Raw genomic sequence first — 17,598 nt, 5'->3', positions numbered from 1 at the left:
TCAATAAAAGAATATTTTTAAAAACTGCTCTTCTCTTTATTGAGTGACCTTCAGCAAGTTACTTAATATATCCAAGCACCTCTGAACCTCCGTGTACCCATCTGTAAAATGGAGTTAATAGTAGCATTGGCATCTTAAGGCCAATGTGATAATTAAATGAGCTGGGACACTTAAAATACTCAGGACAGCAGTTGGCATATAGTAAAGGCTCAATAAATACTACCTCTCTTTAGGATAAATATTATCATCCCCCACTTTAGACACGAGGAAACAGAAGCTCAGAGAAATGAAATGACTCGTCACGCCTACATACAGCAGAGACCAGACTCCAATCTAGACCTTTCAACTTTGAGTATACCTTTTGGCCCATATAGAAATCATTCAGCAAACATGCTGCCTGACCCTATCCACCACCCCACACTGTCCTGGGGGTACAGAACCTGTAATAGACATTCCAAAAGAGACTGTCCCTACTCTCCAGATGATAATGATCTCATTGAAGAAAAATAGATTTTTTTTTAAATCCTCAAATACAAAAACAAAAAGTTAATAATATTATTATTCAGTATATAAATCCTAGGTCCATGCAAAAGCAGAAAGGTGAGAAATCAATCACTAGAATCCAGAGCAGTGAAAGAGGGCTTTTGAGAGACATGACATGCAGTTGGAATATGCGGTACTGAAGGTGGTGGGGGGAGGGACCCTCTCTCTTCAGTGGTTCAGCATCATCAGCGGAAGCCATTTGACCTTCACAGCTGATGAGGGAAACCCTCCCTGCAGAAATATGGTCAACGTCTTTCTCTGGCAACTCCTCCTCTCCAAGTGCCAGAAACCTCCGCCAAGAAAGGAGCGTGAAGAGGCGACACAGCCCTGTAGGAAATACAGGGGCATGAGTCCAAGAGGCAGTTCCACTGGCTTGTTTTGTTATTGTCTGAATCACCCGAATCTCTAAATAAGCCAGAACGTCAGAGAGAAATGAGTCCCGCTGTTGTGTATGTAATGCTCTTGCAAATGGGATTTTTACAGTTATTTTTAGCATGGTGCCTCATGGCAATGTATCCTGGCCTGAGGAAAGGGTTGGGGAATTGATCCTTCAGTTGTGACAAAAGCCAGAGTGGAGTAAAAATTAAAAAGCCATGCACTCTTGGACCTCCTACCAAGAACATTAGGAAATCTACTACATGTTCCTTCAGAGTACGGGCCAAAGCCCAGAGGATATCAGGCTCAGCCAGTCACTTCCTTTGCTTTAGAGACATTTTAAAAGAGGCAGCCCACCTGAGAGGTTTTGCATCATATTTATGTTATATTTGTATGTGGAGTAGACTTTGTTTGAAAATGAGCTTCTGTTCTCCTCTTTAAAATTTTTATTGCCGAAACCAGTTTGGCTCAGTGGACAGAACATCGGCCTGCGGACTGAAAGGTCCCAGGTTCGATTCCGGTCAAGGGCATGTACCTTGGTTGCGGGCACATCCCCAGGAAGGGGTGTGCAGGAGGCAGCTGATGGATATTTCTCTCTCATTCATGTTTCTAGCTCTCTATCCCTCTCCCTTCCTCTCTCCCGTCCTCCTTGGTCTATAGCAGGAACACCCCTCAGCAGCAGGCAGACACAGCAGGGGGTCAGGACACCCTGCTTCCTGGGGAAACCTGGTTTGTCATCCCACCACTGATTTGAATCACAGAACCCTTCCATTCTTCACCCAGAGCAACCTCTGTGGCCATACGCTTCTCATAAAAGATACCAAGTTTGGTTCATCATCCACTTCAATGAGTTTCTGGCAGCCAGTGGCTGGGAAAGAGCGGTTCAGCTTCTTCCTGAAGCGGCCAGCCATCTCCGAGGCCCCCTGACAAAGAGCAACTTGGCGTTGTTCTAAGAACTTAAACCTGCTCTAAAAAAATAGTCTCTGGAAAGAAAAACAAATGAACAAAAAGTACCAGTTACACAAGAAACAAACAAAAATATAATTAATTTTGCCATCTTGTTTTTTCAGCTTCTCCTTTACCCAGTCTCATGGAATCATTAATATAGAGTCCAATGGAACTTATCAGGTAATAGAAACTAGATAGAAAAATCAGTGTTTATTGAGAACCTACTAAGTGCTAAAAAGCTTTACATACATTATTTCTTTTAATCGTCATTATTTCCCCCGTTTTATAGGTGAGGAAAAGGAAGCTTAAAACTAGTAAGAAGCAGTGAAAACCGGTTTGGCTCAGTGGTAGAGCGTCGGTCTGCGGACTGAAAGGTCCCAGGTTTGATTCAGGTCAGGGGCACGTACGTTGCAGGCACATCCCTGGTGGGAGGTGTGCAAGAGGCAGCTGGTCGATGTTTCTCTGTCATCAACGTTTCTAGCTCTCTATCTCTCTCCCTTCCTCTCTATAAAAAATCAATAAAAATATATTTTAAAAAAAAAAAACTAGTAAGAAGCAGGTTCAAAATCTTAACCCAGGTATGCAGGATTCCACTGATTTCCAGAAAACCCTTTTCTTATTCACTCTTAGTGTTTGCACATTCCTTAGGATACTCATTTTTTAAAAGACATGCATTCCTCTAGTTCCTTAGCTCTCTCGTGCACATCATCTGACAAGAGAAGGTATCATTTACCAAAAATCTTGTTTATATAGCTAGTAAGTACAGGGATGAGATTTAAATACACATCCTCTGCCACCCTGGAAAAAAAAACAATAATTATGAAAGAAATAAGAATCTCAGAGAAAATGAAAGTTTATTGGCTATCATTAATAAAATTCTGGCCCAAACCGGTTTGGCTCAGTTGATGGAGCATCAGCCTGTGGACTGAGGGGTCCAGGGTTTGATTCCAATCAGGGGCATGTACCTTGTTTGCAGGCACATCCCCAGTAGGAGGTGTGCAGGCGGCATCTAATTGATGTTTCTCTCTCATCAATATTTCTAAATCTCTGTCCCTCTCTGTAAAAAAAAAAAAATCAATAAAATATATATTTTTTAAAATAAAAATTAAATTCTGTAGGTCAGGAATCTTCACCTAAGAATTACAGAATTTTAAGGAACAGAATTATAGAATCTTAGAATTACATAGAATTTTAGAATTTTAAGGAACAGGAATAATTATATGATGATATGTATATGCACACAGAGACATAGACATACATTATTACAGACAGAGAACCACAGACTGTAAGGAATGGAAGAAATTGTAAATGAGGAAACTTCAGACCCACACATCGGTGGCCATATTAAAATGTGTGCCCAAGGGTCCTAATTCCCAGGCAAGTACTCAATCCAGGATTAAGGAATTATGTGGTTTTCTTCAGCATTTCAAGTCTCCGGTCAAGATCATCAAAATCAATTTCCTCAGAATCATAAGGGTCAATGGAAAGACTTGCTTGAGGTTTTACATCAGGCAAATCAGGCAGCATGAAGTCATCAAAACCAATGTTGGCTCTTGGTGCTGGCTTTGGAGAAGTTTGAGGGTTGAATCCTGGACCTGTTCATTTAAAAAAAAAAAAAAAAGTAATTAAAAATTACAACAATATGTCCGTCCCCCCCTCCACCCCCATGAAATCTCAGCCTCAAAGACAGTAGGCTATTACTGCTTTTGAAAGAACAGTATATCATAGGAGTATATCATAGGCTGGAAAACCAGGCAATCCCCCCAACAGGGAAATGGTGGTATAATGGTTACACTGTGTTGGCAATCTTCCCAAAGAGCAATTGGGATTTTTTTTTTTTTAAGGCACAATTTTTCAAAACATGTGACAAGATGATCTAGTATAGTAGTGGTTTTAAAACGTTATCTGTAGTGAAGATCTGTTTGTGATCCATATCCACTTTGAAAATTGTTAACTACTGTAAGGGAACATTCTGTACTCTGGGCAAATCACTAGTAAACATCTCTTATAACAACTGAAATAGCTTCCATGAATAGCAAGCAATTCCAGCTACTCCCAGGATTCCCTATACTTACCAGGAACCAGTGCAGGATGCAAATCATTCTTAAAGGAATCGTCCTGAAAGAAAAGAAAGATCTCTGGGAAGCAACTGACTTGAGTTCCAAGCACATAGTTTGTTCATAGTAAGCCTTCAGTAAATATTTCTCTAAAACTAACTTAAGTGAACTTTATTATAATCACGCTGCCTTCTTGTTTGAGGCAAAGTGTTCTGATGCCTTCTGGAAATCAGCCTTAGGAGTGACCATAGTTTTTCCTTCTTCTGTCACCTGTGGCCTCATACAAGAACGGGGAAGTCTTTTATCTTCCAGTCTAGAGATGCTGCTTGTGAAGAATGATTCAGTTTAATAAAATCAGAGGGTTTTTTCTCAAAAAAAAAAAAATAGCACAAAAAAGGGAGAAGTGGGAAAATGGAAGTATTAGAGATTTTAAAAAAAATTAAAGAGACATATCAACTGAACATAATGTGTGGATCTTTTTGGATCTTAATTTCAACAAAATAACTGTAAAAATGCATTTTTGAGACAATCAGAGAAATTTAATATGGATTGAGTATTATATGATACTGAGGAATTGTTTTTCATTGTGTTAGCTTTCATAATGACATTGTTTTATATTATAGAAACAAAGGGTTCACCCTAACTGGTTTGGCTCAGTGGATAGAGTGTTGGCCTGGGGACTGAAGGGTCCCGGGTTCAATTCTGGTCAAGGGCACATGCTCTGGTTGTGGGCTCGATCCCCAGGGTGGGGCGTGCAAGAGGCAGCCTATCAATGATTCTCTCTCATCATTGATGTTTCTATCTCTCCCTCTCCCTCCCCCTCTGCCTCTCTCTCTCCTTTCCTCTCTGAAATCAATAAAACTATATTTAAAAAACAACAACAAAGAGTTCATGCCATAAATATATATTAAAGTATTTACAGTAAAATTTACAGTATTTAAAGTAAAATTTTGTAGTGCCTAAGATTTGCTTTAAATTCCTTCTCTCTTAGGAAGAAATAGGTAGATGAAATAAAAGCAGTAGAATATTGATAACTGTGGAAAATGAGTGATGAGTACACAAAAATTCAGTATATTGTTCTCTCTAATTATGAATATGTTTAAATTTTCCATAGTTTTCTTCCTTTTATTCTTTTTTTTTTTTTTTTTTTACAGAGATGTTATTCTTAAAAATATAGCTAAAGAAGACAGAGCTGTGTTTTATTTGTAATAAGATTTCCAATAGATGTACTTATTTTGTTAGGCCAATTTTCCCAACCCCCAACTTTGGTGATACTGTCCTATTACCACACAGTGCCAAGAAAAACAAATAAACACACTAGTACAATGTTTAGAATCATTATTAGCAGGAACTGGTAGTTACACTGACCTAGGATAGAATGAACCACCTCAGTAGCTTCTGAGGCTAATGCATTCCTTTAGCAAACCTGGTTCCCTTCACTTCTGTAATGTCATGCAGAGTTAGTAGTTCTTCGTTTTATTCTTAAATCAGAGGACTTGTGCCCTGACAGGTGTAGCCAAGTGGTTAGACCCACAAACCAAAGGTTGCAGGTTCGATCCCTTGTTGAAGCTCATGTGGGAGGCAACCAATCCATGTATCTCTTTCACATGAATGTTTTTCTCTCTCTCTCTCTCCTTCCCTCCCTCCCTCTCTTTCTAAAAATCAAAGGAAAAAATATCCTTGGGTGAGGTTTAACACACACACATACACACGCACACACACACATACAATCAGAGGACTTGCACTCCAAAAGTAGAAGCTGAGCAATACACAGGTGTTAATTCAGACATATACAGGCAGTCCTCGGGTTTTGTCAGAGATCCATGCAACGAGATTTTCACCGTAAGTCGGAACCCACCTACATAAGCACCTATGTCACTCACATGGAGCACATACACAGCAGTAATGAAGTGAAACAATAATAAATAAATAAATAAATAAATAAATAAATAAATAATTGAAAGATAACAATCCCTGACCTTTACTTGTGGTAAATAAATAATAATAATAAAAAAACCATAAAGCACATAGGTACATACGTCGAAATGGCCAAACTTTTTTTTGTTAATATTAGTAAATGGGAGATGGCGACATATGTTGAGTCTGACGTAATCCGAGGACTGCCTGTAATTTCAAGGAGTTAAATTATGCCTAAAATATAAAATCTCAAAAACAGCTCCATGGGGCCAGAGATGAAATAATAAAACAATTTCTTTTTACTTCGCCCTGAAGGAACAACAAGGGAAGAAAATTAATGCCTGTGGCTCTTTATTTTTTTGCTTTATTTGACTTCTCTAAATTTGTATATGCACACAGTTATGAGATTTTTATCCTATTTTCATCATGAGAGTAAACGGTTTTCACCACATATAAATTGAATACATCTACTCCGAAATTTGAGTCTAAACCACTGTACATTAAAGACTTGCACATCTGTTGGGCTCATACAAATGTTCTTTGTGGTCTGTACTGTAGTATTGTCCAAAGGTTGATGAGAGGGTGTATGTGGCCCTATTTTCTCGTGAATTCAGCACAAAAACACATTCAATATAAGCTAACTAATTGCCTTAAAAACCTCAGAGATCATTTCACCACCCAAAAGGCCCATTTAGAAATATACCCTGGCAGCACATCGTCTCATTTCAGATTCAGCTTCCTTCTCCGTACTGACCTGCCTTTCAGGAGGAAGGCATGAGAAACGAGGGGCTGGAGTGGGCACAGGTAAAGGCTCCGGTGCAGATGTTGGTGATGCCCAGACTGGATCACCAGGTCCGGTTCCAGTTCCCTCTCCGCCGTCAGGGGCATCTTTCTTGACCTCATCTGTAAATCCAACACTAACCAGATCTGCCGGGGCTTCAGCCTGAAGCAAGAGGGTGAGAATAACAGCGGGTCCTCCATTTATTACACATTTGTTTATTGTGTACCTACCACAGGCCAGACTCTCTCGGAAAGCACTGGGGAAGAAACAGTGAGCAAAGAGACATGGTCCCTGCCCTCATGAAACAGAGTCTAGTGTTAGTCAGGGGCAACTAACAGCAACCTCAGGCTTTTGGCTCACACCACTTCTTTCCCTCTGTTTCAATGACTACGTTTTGAGGACCTATGAGGTCAGACACTGTGGTACACCAGTGATGCAGAGCTAAACATATTGATGTCTACAAGAAAGTATAGCAAATCTTGTCAGGGATAAACGCTTATAAACCAGGCAGAGTACTGGGGATGCCACGATGAACACAACAGACAAACGTCCCTGCCCTCCTGCAGCTGATGGTATTTCAGTGGGAGAGACAGATGATAAACAAAATCACGGGAGTGCTAGAGAAAACATATAGAGCAGGGAAGAGGGAAGAGGTGGACATTTTAGAGAAGGTAGCTAATAAGGGCATCACACTGAGAATGGGTGTGGGCACACCCATTCACGCCTCTTCAGTCCTAGGAAAGCCATTGTCTATCATTCTAAGTGAAATAAAAAGCCACAGGGGGGGGGGGTGGGAATTAAAAGCAGAGGTGTGACATACTCTGACTTGGGTACTAACCAGACCTCTGAAGGCTGTATTGAACATCAGTTAATGAAGAAGGGGAGTAAAGAAGCAGGAAAACCAGTTAAGAGGCTCTTGTAATCCTCCAGGGAAGAGGTTAGTGCATGTTAGAGTGGAAATGGTGAGAAGGGGCAGGATGCTGCCTATGTTTAGAAGGTAGAATAACCAGGACTTGATGAAGATTGGTTGGGGGCTAGCAGTTGAGAGAAAGGGGGGAGTCAAGAGATATCAAGATCTTTTGCCCTAGAATAGAATCCCCGTGCACTGTAGAATGAATGGGCCCTCGGAAGGGATGAGAGCACATGTTAAGTTTGAGATGCCTTGAAATATTTGAGTAAAGGTGTGTATGTCAAGAAAGTGGGCCCAGACCGGCGTGACTCAGTGGTTAGAGCTTTGGCCTGCAGACTGAAAGATCCCGGGTTTGATTCCAGTCAAGGGCATGGACCTTGGTTGCAGGCACATCCCCAGTTAGGCAGCTGATCGATATTTCTCTCTCATCGATGTTTCTAACTTTCTATCCCACCCCCCCTTCCTCTCTGTAAAAAAAAAAAAAAAAAAAAATCAATAAAATATATTTTAAAAAAAGAAAGTGGGTGGGTATACGAGGATGGGGTTCATACCAGCCTAGGGGCCTTAGCGAGTGATATATGAGTAGAAGTCCTCACCATTAAAATGGTTTTGAAATCCAGGATGTCAGATAAAATCAACCAGAGAGTAGGGAAGAGAGAGAAGAGGTCCAAGATTGAGCCCCTGGGCACACCGCTAGCCGCATTTCATGTAGCTTTCACTTCCTCACAGTCCCTTTTGGTGTTATCTATATTTTTACAATGAGTCCTTTTTTTTTTTTTTTTTTTTTTTTTCAAAGAACCATAAAACTCTTTGAAAGAGGGGAAAGATGGGTAAAAGAGTCCCTATCAGGAAACCATCAGGAGCCAAGCATCAGACAAGACAAGTGTGCCCTTTAACCACAACCAGCAGGATGCATGCTGCTCAGTTGGAAGGCAGCACCGTGGAGACACAGAGGAAGGAGCATGCTTCGCTTGTGGCTTCATGCCCCTGCACTAAGCACAAGTTTGGCGCCTGAGGACAAGGCTCTCCTTTATAGAGTTACCACAGACAATTTCTATCAATGGCTAAAATAAGTCACTTCCCAGATGAGGTGATTTGAAAGGCATTAGGGTGAAATCCCTCTGGCCTTAAAGCAGCCCATAACCACCTGGTGGAAGCTTAGTCTACCTTCTGGGATAATCATGATGATGATAAAATGCAAAAATGTGATTACTTTCGTGATGGGCCAGGCATTGCAGTTAAATCCCTTGTACGTATTAGCTCATGTAATCATTTTGACAAACTTATGAGATTTGTTTATAACGATTCGCTGTTATTATCTCTCTTCTTACGGTCCGGAGAACTGAGTCTTGGAGAGGATAAGTGACTTGTCTGAGGTCTCACAATTAATAAATGGTGGAGCTAGGATCTGAACATGAGTCATTTCACTCCTGACCTCATACTCTTTTTTTTTTTTTTTTTAATCTTTATTATTGAAAGTATTATATATGTCCCTTTGGGGGATGGGAAAAGGCAATGGGAAACTCATACTCTTAACCAAGACTGAATGATAGTACCCTGTGCCTTTGGATTTTGTAGCCGTTATTCCAGATCTTTAATAAAGATCTCTTGCCCTGGTTGGTGTGGCTCAGTCGGATGAGTGTCATCCCATGCACCAAAGGTCACCAGTTTAATTCCCCATCAGAGTATATATTCAGGCTTTTTGGATTGATCCCCAGTTGGAGTGTGTGTGCAGGAGGCAACCGATTTATGGTTCTCTCTCTCTCCTTCTCTCTTCCGATCTCTAAAATCAATAAAAACCTTTTTTTTTTAAATAAAGATCCCTTTATTAAAATGTGACCAGTACAAAGTTGAGATCTTAAAAACTAAAAATATCTTGCACACTTCGGATATAGCACTCATCTTTGCTTTCCATTCCATTGTTAGCAACACAGAAGGGTCATCTGATGGCTATCAGAAGTCAAACTCTGTTAAGAAAGGTATGTGGGCGGAGAAAAGGTACAAATTTCACCTGATTTACAATCCCGACAGCTGCCCTGGGAGCCACATTCATAAGAAGAAGGAAAAAAATCTTCCAGTGCACAAAAAAGCCTCAGGGTTAAATCCATGCCCGCTTCTTGAAAGTACTCACCGGAATGGTTGCCTTGGATTTATATGGCACATTATAGTTCTTAGCGATTTCTATCAGATACTGTTCCACTAAAACCTGGGGTAGACTGTTCACATTTAATTTACACATTAGCTGCAAAACAAAGAACATAACAAGGGTTGGTCACACGCACACACACACCTACAAAATAAGAGACAAAAAAAAAGTTTAGGTGACCTTTCACCTCTGCTTCATTGCTCTTCATCTTTCTAATCCCTGTTATTTAAGATGGATGATTTAAAAAAGAACTTAGTGCCCTGGCCGATGTGGCTCAATTGACTAGAGTATCTTCCCGTGCAAAGAAGGGTCTAGAGTTTGATTCCCTGTCAGGGCATGTACCCAGGTTGTGGGTTCGATCCCCCATCGGAGCACATACTGGAATCAACTAGTCAATGTTTCTCTCTCATCTCTCTCTCCCTCTCCCTTCCTCCTTCTCTATAATCATTGAAAAACACATCCTCCGGTGAGGATTTTTTTTAAAAAAGATATATAATTTAGCAACAACAAGGAGAGGCCCTCCTTATAAGACAGCCCTTTCCTGAGGTGAAGGAACCTCAAACCAAGTAGAATAAAAGAAAAAAATAGACCAAAACCTTGTGAATCAAGAATTCTGATTTTATGGCTAGTATTTGAATTATGTCAGAGGTAATAGTCGCCATACACAACAACCAGTACAGCAAGATACTAAGGAATCAGAATGGATACCCTGAGTGAGGAGAATGTCCAACCGCCTGAAACAAGTACTCCAGCCAGAGTCCTGTGTCCAGCTGAATGTGAGTCCTGAATTATGTAAGATGTTCAGAATTTGAAACTTGAAAGTTTCAATAACTTATTTTGTATTACTAGGCCAGTTACATTTAAGAAAATGAATGTTTTCTTTCTTTTCTTTCAGCCTTGTCAAAACAAGGCGCCAAAATTTGGTTGTCTCAAAAAAAAAAAAAAATTGGGAGAGAGAGAGGAGATGAATGAATGTTTTCTTTTTTTTCTTCTCTTTTTTAAAAAAAAATAAAAATTAAAAAAAAAATATATATATATATATATAATTGATTTTTTTTTTTTTTTACAGAGAGGAAGGGAGAGGGATAGAAAGTTAGAAACATCGATCAGCTGCCTCCTGCACACTCCCTACTGGGGATATGCCCACAACCAAGGTACATGCCCTTGACAGGAATCAAACCTGGGACCTTTCAGTCCACAGGCCAACGCTTTATCCATTGAGCCAAACTGGTGTCGGCATGAATGTTTTCTTATGAAAGAATTAGCCCAGGTATGGCTCAGTGGCTGAGCATCAACCTAAGAATCAGGACGTCACGAGTTCAATTCCCAGTCAGGGGACATGCCCAGGTTTCAGGGCTCCATCCTCTGTAGGGGGTGTGAAGGAGGCAGCCGATCAATGATTCTCTCTCATTATTGATGTTTCTCTCTCTCTCCTTCTCTCTTCTTCTCTGAAGTCAATAAAAAGATATTTAAAAAAATAAAGAGTCATCTCAGTTTTATTGACTCTAGTTTTTGTTCTGTTTTTCATCCTCACCTGAGGAGTGAGGATATTTCTTCCATTGATTTTTAGAGACAGTGGAAGGAAAGGAGAAGGAGGGAAGAGAGCGAGAAACATTGAAGTGAGAGAGACACATTAATTATTTGCCTGCCACACACTTCCTGGGGCTCCCTGGGGATTGAACGTGCAACCGAGGTCCAGGCCCTTAACAGGGAATTGTACCCGAGATACTTCGGTACACAGGTTGACACTCTAACCACTGAGAAAACTGGCCAGGACTACTCTAATTTTTCTTAATTGAGGTAACATTGGTTTCTAACATTATATAAGTTTCACGTTTAGAACATTAAAAACCAATATCTGTGTACATTATGGGATGCTGACCACCAAAAATCTAGTTTCTATCTGTCACCATATATTTGACCCCCCTTTAAAAGATCTGAGTCCCTCCCCCCCAAAAAAAATTTGAGTTCCCTAATCCAAGATTTTTATTCAAGTTCCTCTGACTTCCATGCAAAAATTACTTCTTTACTTCTTTCACTCTGCACAGAATTATGTGCCCTGACTTTGCTCAGCTTTTCCCTGACTTCTTGGTTTAGGAAAATGCGTCTGTGAGCCAAAACCGGTTTGGCTCAGTGGTAGAGCATCGGTCTGCGGACTGAAAGGTCCCAGGTTTGATTCCGGTCAGGGGCATGTACGTTGGTTGCGGGCACATCCCTGGTAGGGGGTGTGCAGGAGGCAGCTGATCAATGTCTCTCTCATCGATGTTTCTAGCTCTCTATCTCTCTTCCTTCCTCTCTGTAAAAAATCAATAAAATATATATTAAAAAAAAAATGTGTCTGTGGAAGTGGTACTACCCGAGAGCTGACAGTTCCAATCTCAGCGGTTCGGCACAGTTGACCATACTCTTGGCTGTACTTTGCACACAGCTGATTAGATACCTGCAGCAAACCATCACCAAGAAAGAAAGAAAGGCAAAATGCGTCAAGTTGTGGCAGATTTGCTTTCAATAAAGAACAACCGAAAAAGCAAAAAGCACTTTCATGTTACCTCACTGGGATTATGTTCTTTTAGCATCAAACAGCAATAACAAAATAAGCACTTGGCGTCCTAGCCAGTTTGGATAGAGCATCAGCCTGCGGACCAAAGGGTCCCGGGTTTGATGCTGGTCAAGGGTCGTACCTCAGTTATGGGTCCAGGAGGCAACCGATTGATGCATTTCTCTCACATAATATTTCTCTCTGTCTTTCCCTCTCTCTGAAAATCAATGAAAAAAATATCCTCAGGTGAGGATTAAAAAAACAATAATATAGGAAAATAAGCATTTTGCTTTGTTTTTAAGAATCTGATTAACCTCTCGCCGAAGCCGGTTTGGCTCAGTGGTAGAGCGTCGGTCTGCGGACTGAAAGGTCCTGGGTTTGATTCCGGTCAAGGGCATGTACCTTAGTTGTGGGCACATCCCCAGTGGGGGGTGTGTAAGAGGCAGCTGGCCGATGGTTCTCTCTCATCGACGTTTCTAGCTCTCTATCTCTCTCCCTTCCTCTCTGTAAAAAAAATCAATAAAATATATATTTTTTAAAAAGAATCTGATTAACCTCTAATTCTAAACACCTATGAATTATGACACCATTTCCCCTACCGAAGAAACTCAGTTTCAAGTTTTATTTTTTAGGCAAGGTTCCCCCCCCCCCCCCCTGCATCGTCATCAAAAACAGTATTTTTCACTTAAAGACTAATAGGAGAAAATACTTTAGGAGGGGGTTATTCTTTAAGAGAAGATAGGACTCCCCAAGTCCAAATGAGGAACATTAGTGATACTCTCACAACCATGGCACTGGTTAAAACTCATCAAACTTACTATTTTCAGCTCAGGCACCTCTGACTGGAGCCTAGGAGCTGCCCAGATTAGTGTAGACACAGATTCAGCCAGACCAGAATCCAGTTCCCTAAGGGAAGCACAAAATCATGAAACTCAGGGCTTTCTGTTTCCCGCTTTTCACTGCTTCAAGGGTAGTCCATGCACAAAGTTCAAAATGTAATGTTATAATAACATTTTTAAACTGAAATTAGAATATGAACTTCTATGTACATATATGTATGTAAAAGTACATAATACACATACTTGTGTTTATACACACATCTATATGTATAAAACCCTAAAATGCAAATAGACTCAACAGTGGAACAACCGAACAACTGGTTGCTATGATGTGTACTGACCACCAGGGGGCACATGTGAAACATGGCAGGCATCAGCTGCAATGGGATGGTGGAGCAGGTGAGCAGGGACACCAGACCAAGGTGGGGCACTGGCCAATGTCATCGGGGTGAGCCTCTGGTGGTTACTGAAAATTCTTTGCACCTGAGTGCCACAGTCTGGCTGGGCACTCGCACCTGCTGCTGGTGCCAGCCCCACTTGAACTCACGGCCAGCACCAGAGCCACCACTCACACCTACTGCCAACAATGGCCCCGTTCACACTCACTGCCAGTGCTGGCCCCACTCACACCTGCTGCTGGCACCCAGCAACAGTCCTGATTGCTCAGTGCAGTCAGTGGGTGTGAGTGGCAGCTGCTGGCACCGACACCCCTGAGGGCATCTCCACTCCCCCTACTCCTAAGGGGTGATTGGGGTAGCAGCTGCCACTAGCACCCACTGCTGGCACTGGCCCCAATCACTCCTCGCCATTAGGGGTGCGAGCAGGGCAGGTGCCATCAGCACATGGGAGTGGTGGCAGCAGGAGCTGGTCTGCCCACAGAGAGAGGACCAGGGGCCGTGGAGGATGGGCCAAAACTCACCCCTGTGCCCACTGCAGCCTTGTGTTCCACAGTTCCTTTCAAGGTGCACAGATTCATGCACTGGCCCTCTAATAGATACATATAAGTATACATATATAAACTGAAAGGAAATATACAAAAATCCTGATCTCCAGATTTTTGATGATCACAGATTCCTTTTGGCTGTATTTCCCAACTTTTCTACTACAGGTTTATACTATATTTTTACAGCCTAGGGGGAGAAAGGACGTCTATTTGGGTTATTTTTAAATGGCTCTTTGGGCCCTGGCCGGTTTGGCTCAGCGGATAGAGCGTCGGCCTATGGATTGAAGGGTCCCAGGTTCGATTCCAGTCAAGGGCACATGCCCAGGTTGTGGGCTCAATCCTCAGTGTGGGACATGCAGGAGGCAGCTGATCAATGCTTCTCTCTCATCATTGGTGTTTCTATCTCTTTCTCCCTCTCCTTTTCTCTCTGAAATCAATAAAAATATTTAAATAAGTACATAAACAAACAAATGGCTCTTTGGACTGACCTATTCTTTTTAAGCAGAGACAACAGTTCTTTAACACAGTCCCAAAAAACGTTTGAGCCAGAGGGGGCAGGGATGCATTATCACTCCTTTGAGCCCGAGAAACAATGCAAGTTCAATAGGTCTCACTTTGTGGCCTGGATCAAGCCAAACCGGGCCAGCAGCAGGCCACAGTGCAGCTCCAGGATCTCCATGGCTTCCACCAGGTAGTCTTCCCGTATAATGTGCTCCACTCGGATCCGAGCTCGTTCATCTTTCCCAGCAGCCAGATAGTCCGCAATCTCTTTCCTTGCTTTCTGGGCCTGCTCGGCTGCAGCACAGAGCACACAAAGAGAAATATGAAATGTGTGTTCAGATAAGTGCTAAGCTGCTGTTACACCAATCGTAATATCGACAAACATTTATTTTTAAAATATATTTTATCAATTTTTTTTTTTTTTTTACAGAGAGGAAGAGAGAGGAATAGAGAATTAGAAACATCGATGAGAGAGAATCATCGATCAGCTGCCTCTTGCACATGCCCCTACTGGGGATGTGCCCGCAACCAAAGAATTGATTTGTCCTTGACTGGAATCGAACCCGGGACCTTTCAGTCCTCAGGGCTACGCTCTATCCACTGAGCCAAACCGGTTTCGGCGGAAAACATTTATTGTGTGTCTGGTTTGTATTGCAAATAGAACCCTGGAAGGTCAAGATTATTATCTCTTTAAAAAAAAAAAAAAAAAAGAATCAATTTAGCCCGGCTGTTGTGGCTCAGTGGTTGAGCTTTCATGGTTGGATTCCTGGTCAGGGTACTATATGCCTGGGTTGCAGGCTCGATCCCCAGTGATACATCTTGAAAAACCAAAATGGCGATATCGATACAGTCAAGATACAGAGCTGTCGCTGGAAATGTTTAAGTGATTTGATCATTGTGATAATCGTTCCCACATTCGCCCCAGTCAGAAACGTTATTTTAATTCCAAAGTTGGTGGCAGCTCTTTCTCTGGGAGCGCCTTCCCTCACTCCTCCCCTGTGTGTTTCCCTTTCCCCTGAGCTGCCAGGGCCCTTCCTTTGCCTCTGCAACTTGTTCCCGAGTCCAGTTCTTCTACACCTCTACTTCTGTGACTTTCTAAATAAACTTTCTCTTATCGTTTGAAAAGAAGTAAATTCCAACGTTGGTTAGATAGCCCTTAGGAGGAATATCAGCCAGCGAGTTGGAGTTGAGGGGAGATTGCACAGTGACCTGAGAGGCAGCTGGCTGGCCTGCCTGGAGCATTACTCACTTTTCTTTCTTTCCAGGAGTTTCAGGCGATTGACAACCAGTTGCAAGTTGACCCGAAGGCGATCAGCTTTGAAGACAGAGCTGAACATGATTTCCCCACAAGGCACCGCAGCTCTGAGCAAGTTCCCCAGAGAAAGAGAGAGTTTTATCATGCCAGGGGAGCTCCAGTGTCTCAACATCCACTTCATTCATTCAACACGCCCCATGGAATGAATTCCTGACTGCTCAGTCATGGCCTGGCTGCCCTTGCCTCTCTGTGGACCAATACCACAGACATGACTCTTGCAATTCAAATAGGGGTTAAGTTTCCTCCAATTCATTCCAGTCGTCAGTGGTTTTGCTGAAACGTTTGAGAGGTCTGACAGGAAGTTTCTGACAGACGTGGGAGTCTTTGGCAGGTGTCTAAGGAAGCAGACAACGAAGTGAGATTCCCCTCCCCACAGGACTTCTATTAGTCACTTCTGGCAAAACTGTAAATCCTCCTTCCTAAAATAAAATATTAATGAACTGGAAAGGGAAATCCCCATTGGAAGAGATCACGTAACATGAAAAGCACATGGAAAGGAGGACACAGAATTGTTCAGAGAAGTGGGTAACACACAAGCTTAAAACGTGGCACATTTCCATATTTGGACATCTAGAAAAGCGTTCGAAAAAATATCCTAAAGCCAGGCACCCACATGTTCCTAAGGAAAGCTAGAATCGGCTAAGAATCACAATCATTTCAATACATGCTTGAGGATAGCTGTTGTTTTCCGCCACTGGCATTCCCAGTTGGAGCTCCTTTCCTAAAACGACACCTTTACGTGCTGAAGCATGCAAGCAGGAAGACGTGACAGTATGAAAAATGCCACCTCCTCCCCTTGTTAGGACACACATGGTTTCCCAAGTCACAAGTACTTCTCTCTGGTTTGATCCCTTAACGTAACAACAAAAAAAAAGAACAACAACAAAAAAGCTGGAATGATTGTCTGAGCTTTCCACGCCTGTGGTACAGGTCTAGAAAAACCACAAAGAGGAAACAGGCAACACGGGAGCTGGTTTGAAACTCCTGCCTGCTCAGGGAGAAGAAGAACCAGCATGGCAGGGTTTGGTCGTTGTTTTCCCACTAACAGGGAAGCTCAGGCGCTCCCGTCACACAAATTCAATCTACACACACGGCAGGAATTCAGTGTGAGTCTAGGGAAAGAGAAGAGGTGGTAAAAGCATTCACATTTAATTCTTCAGTCCCCAAATGTCCCACACACCTTTAAAAAAAAAAAAAAAAATCTTCCTTTCAGTTCATCCGTTCTTTAAACTCTGTGGGAGAAAAAATGGTGAAATAAAATGAAAGACTCTCAGATGAGATTGAGGACAGGTAGCAAACAGGTTAACTAGGTAAGCGTACAAATGAGAAAATGGGAGCAAAAGAATCAGCAAGGAAAATCTCTCGGTGTGAGATATACCTTTGTGAAATTTCGTCCAACAACTATCTATTGAGCCAGTTACAGTGGTTAAGACTGCAGGTTTACATAACATAAATAACTTAATTATTCAGATATCAGAGAATAACACAGATTGTTAGAGAGATAAGGTAACTTCTGGTTATTTTAGTGTCTTAAGTCTAAAAACAAGGTTAGTTTTTATCTAATATTCCTGTGAAACGGACACTAGGGAGCTTCCTACCATCAATATGGACGGCCAAAGAAATCAGGATTGCTTGGAGTGAAAATTTCTAAAACAGGGTACAGCAGAGATAGGACCCACCCTTTTGCGACTGCAGCACCAAACCAGGAAATCACCTGTGTTTCACCAATCAGAACATCCTGTTTGTTTAATCAGACATGCCTTTGCACCACGTAATTATATTTA

The 17,598-nt window shown here is 41.9% G+C and overlaps 1 protein-coding gene across 3 annotated transcripts; it reads right to left on the bottom strand.

Annotated features, from left to right (window-relative positions):
* Positions 1-2,555: 2,555 nt before the first annotated feature.
* LOC311633725 (IST1 homolog) lies at positions 2,556-17,489 on the bottom strand. Of its 3 annotated transcripts, XM_084906764.1 has the most exons (9): positions 17,413-17,489; positions 15,749-15,861; positions 14,613-14,793; positions 13,035-13,122; positions 12,034-12,117; positions 9,663-9,773; positions 6,595-6,783; positions 3,942-3,984; positions 2,556-3,461 (listed from the first exon to the last, which is right to left on the bottom strand). In XM_084906764.1, the coding sequence occupies exons 2-9, from the start codon at positions 15,834-15,836 to the stop codon at positions 3,271-3,273; spliced, it is 975 nt and encodes a 324-aa protein (XP_084762890.1). In that variant the 5' UTR covers positions 15,837-15,861; positions 17,413-17,489; the 3' UTR covers positions 2,556-3,270. The 3 variants fall into 3 exon arrangements, with proteins under 3 accessions (XP_084762890.1, XP_084762888.1, XP_084762889.1); XM_084906762.1 differs by lacking the exon at positions 17,413-17,489 and having other exon boundaries at positions 15,749-15,950; XM_084906763.1 differs by lacking the exons at positions 12,034-12,117; positions 17,413-17,489 and having other exon boundaries at positions 15,749-15,938.
* Between the last annotated feature and the right edge of the window lie 109 nt (positions 17,490-17,598).

This window comes from Pipistrellus hanaki, assembly GCF_964339955.1.
Source record: "Pipistrellus hanaki genome assembly, chromosome: 15".
Taxonomy (NCBI): domain Eukaryota; kingdom Metazoa; phylum Chordata; class Mammalia; order Chiroptera; family Vespertilionidae; genus Pipistrellus; species Pipistrellus hanaki.
The sequence above is the reverse complement of the archived record's forward strand: the minus strand, read 5'-3'. Positions and strand labels throughout refer to the sequence as shown.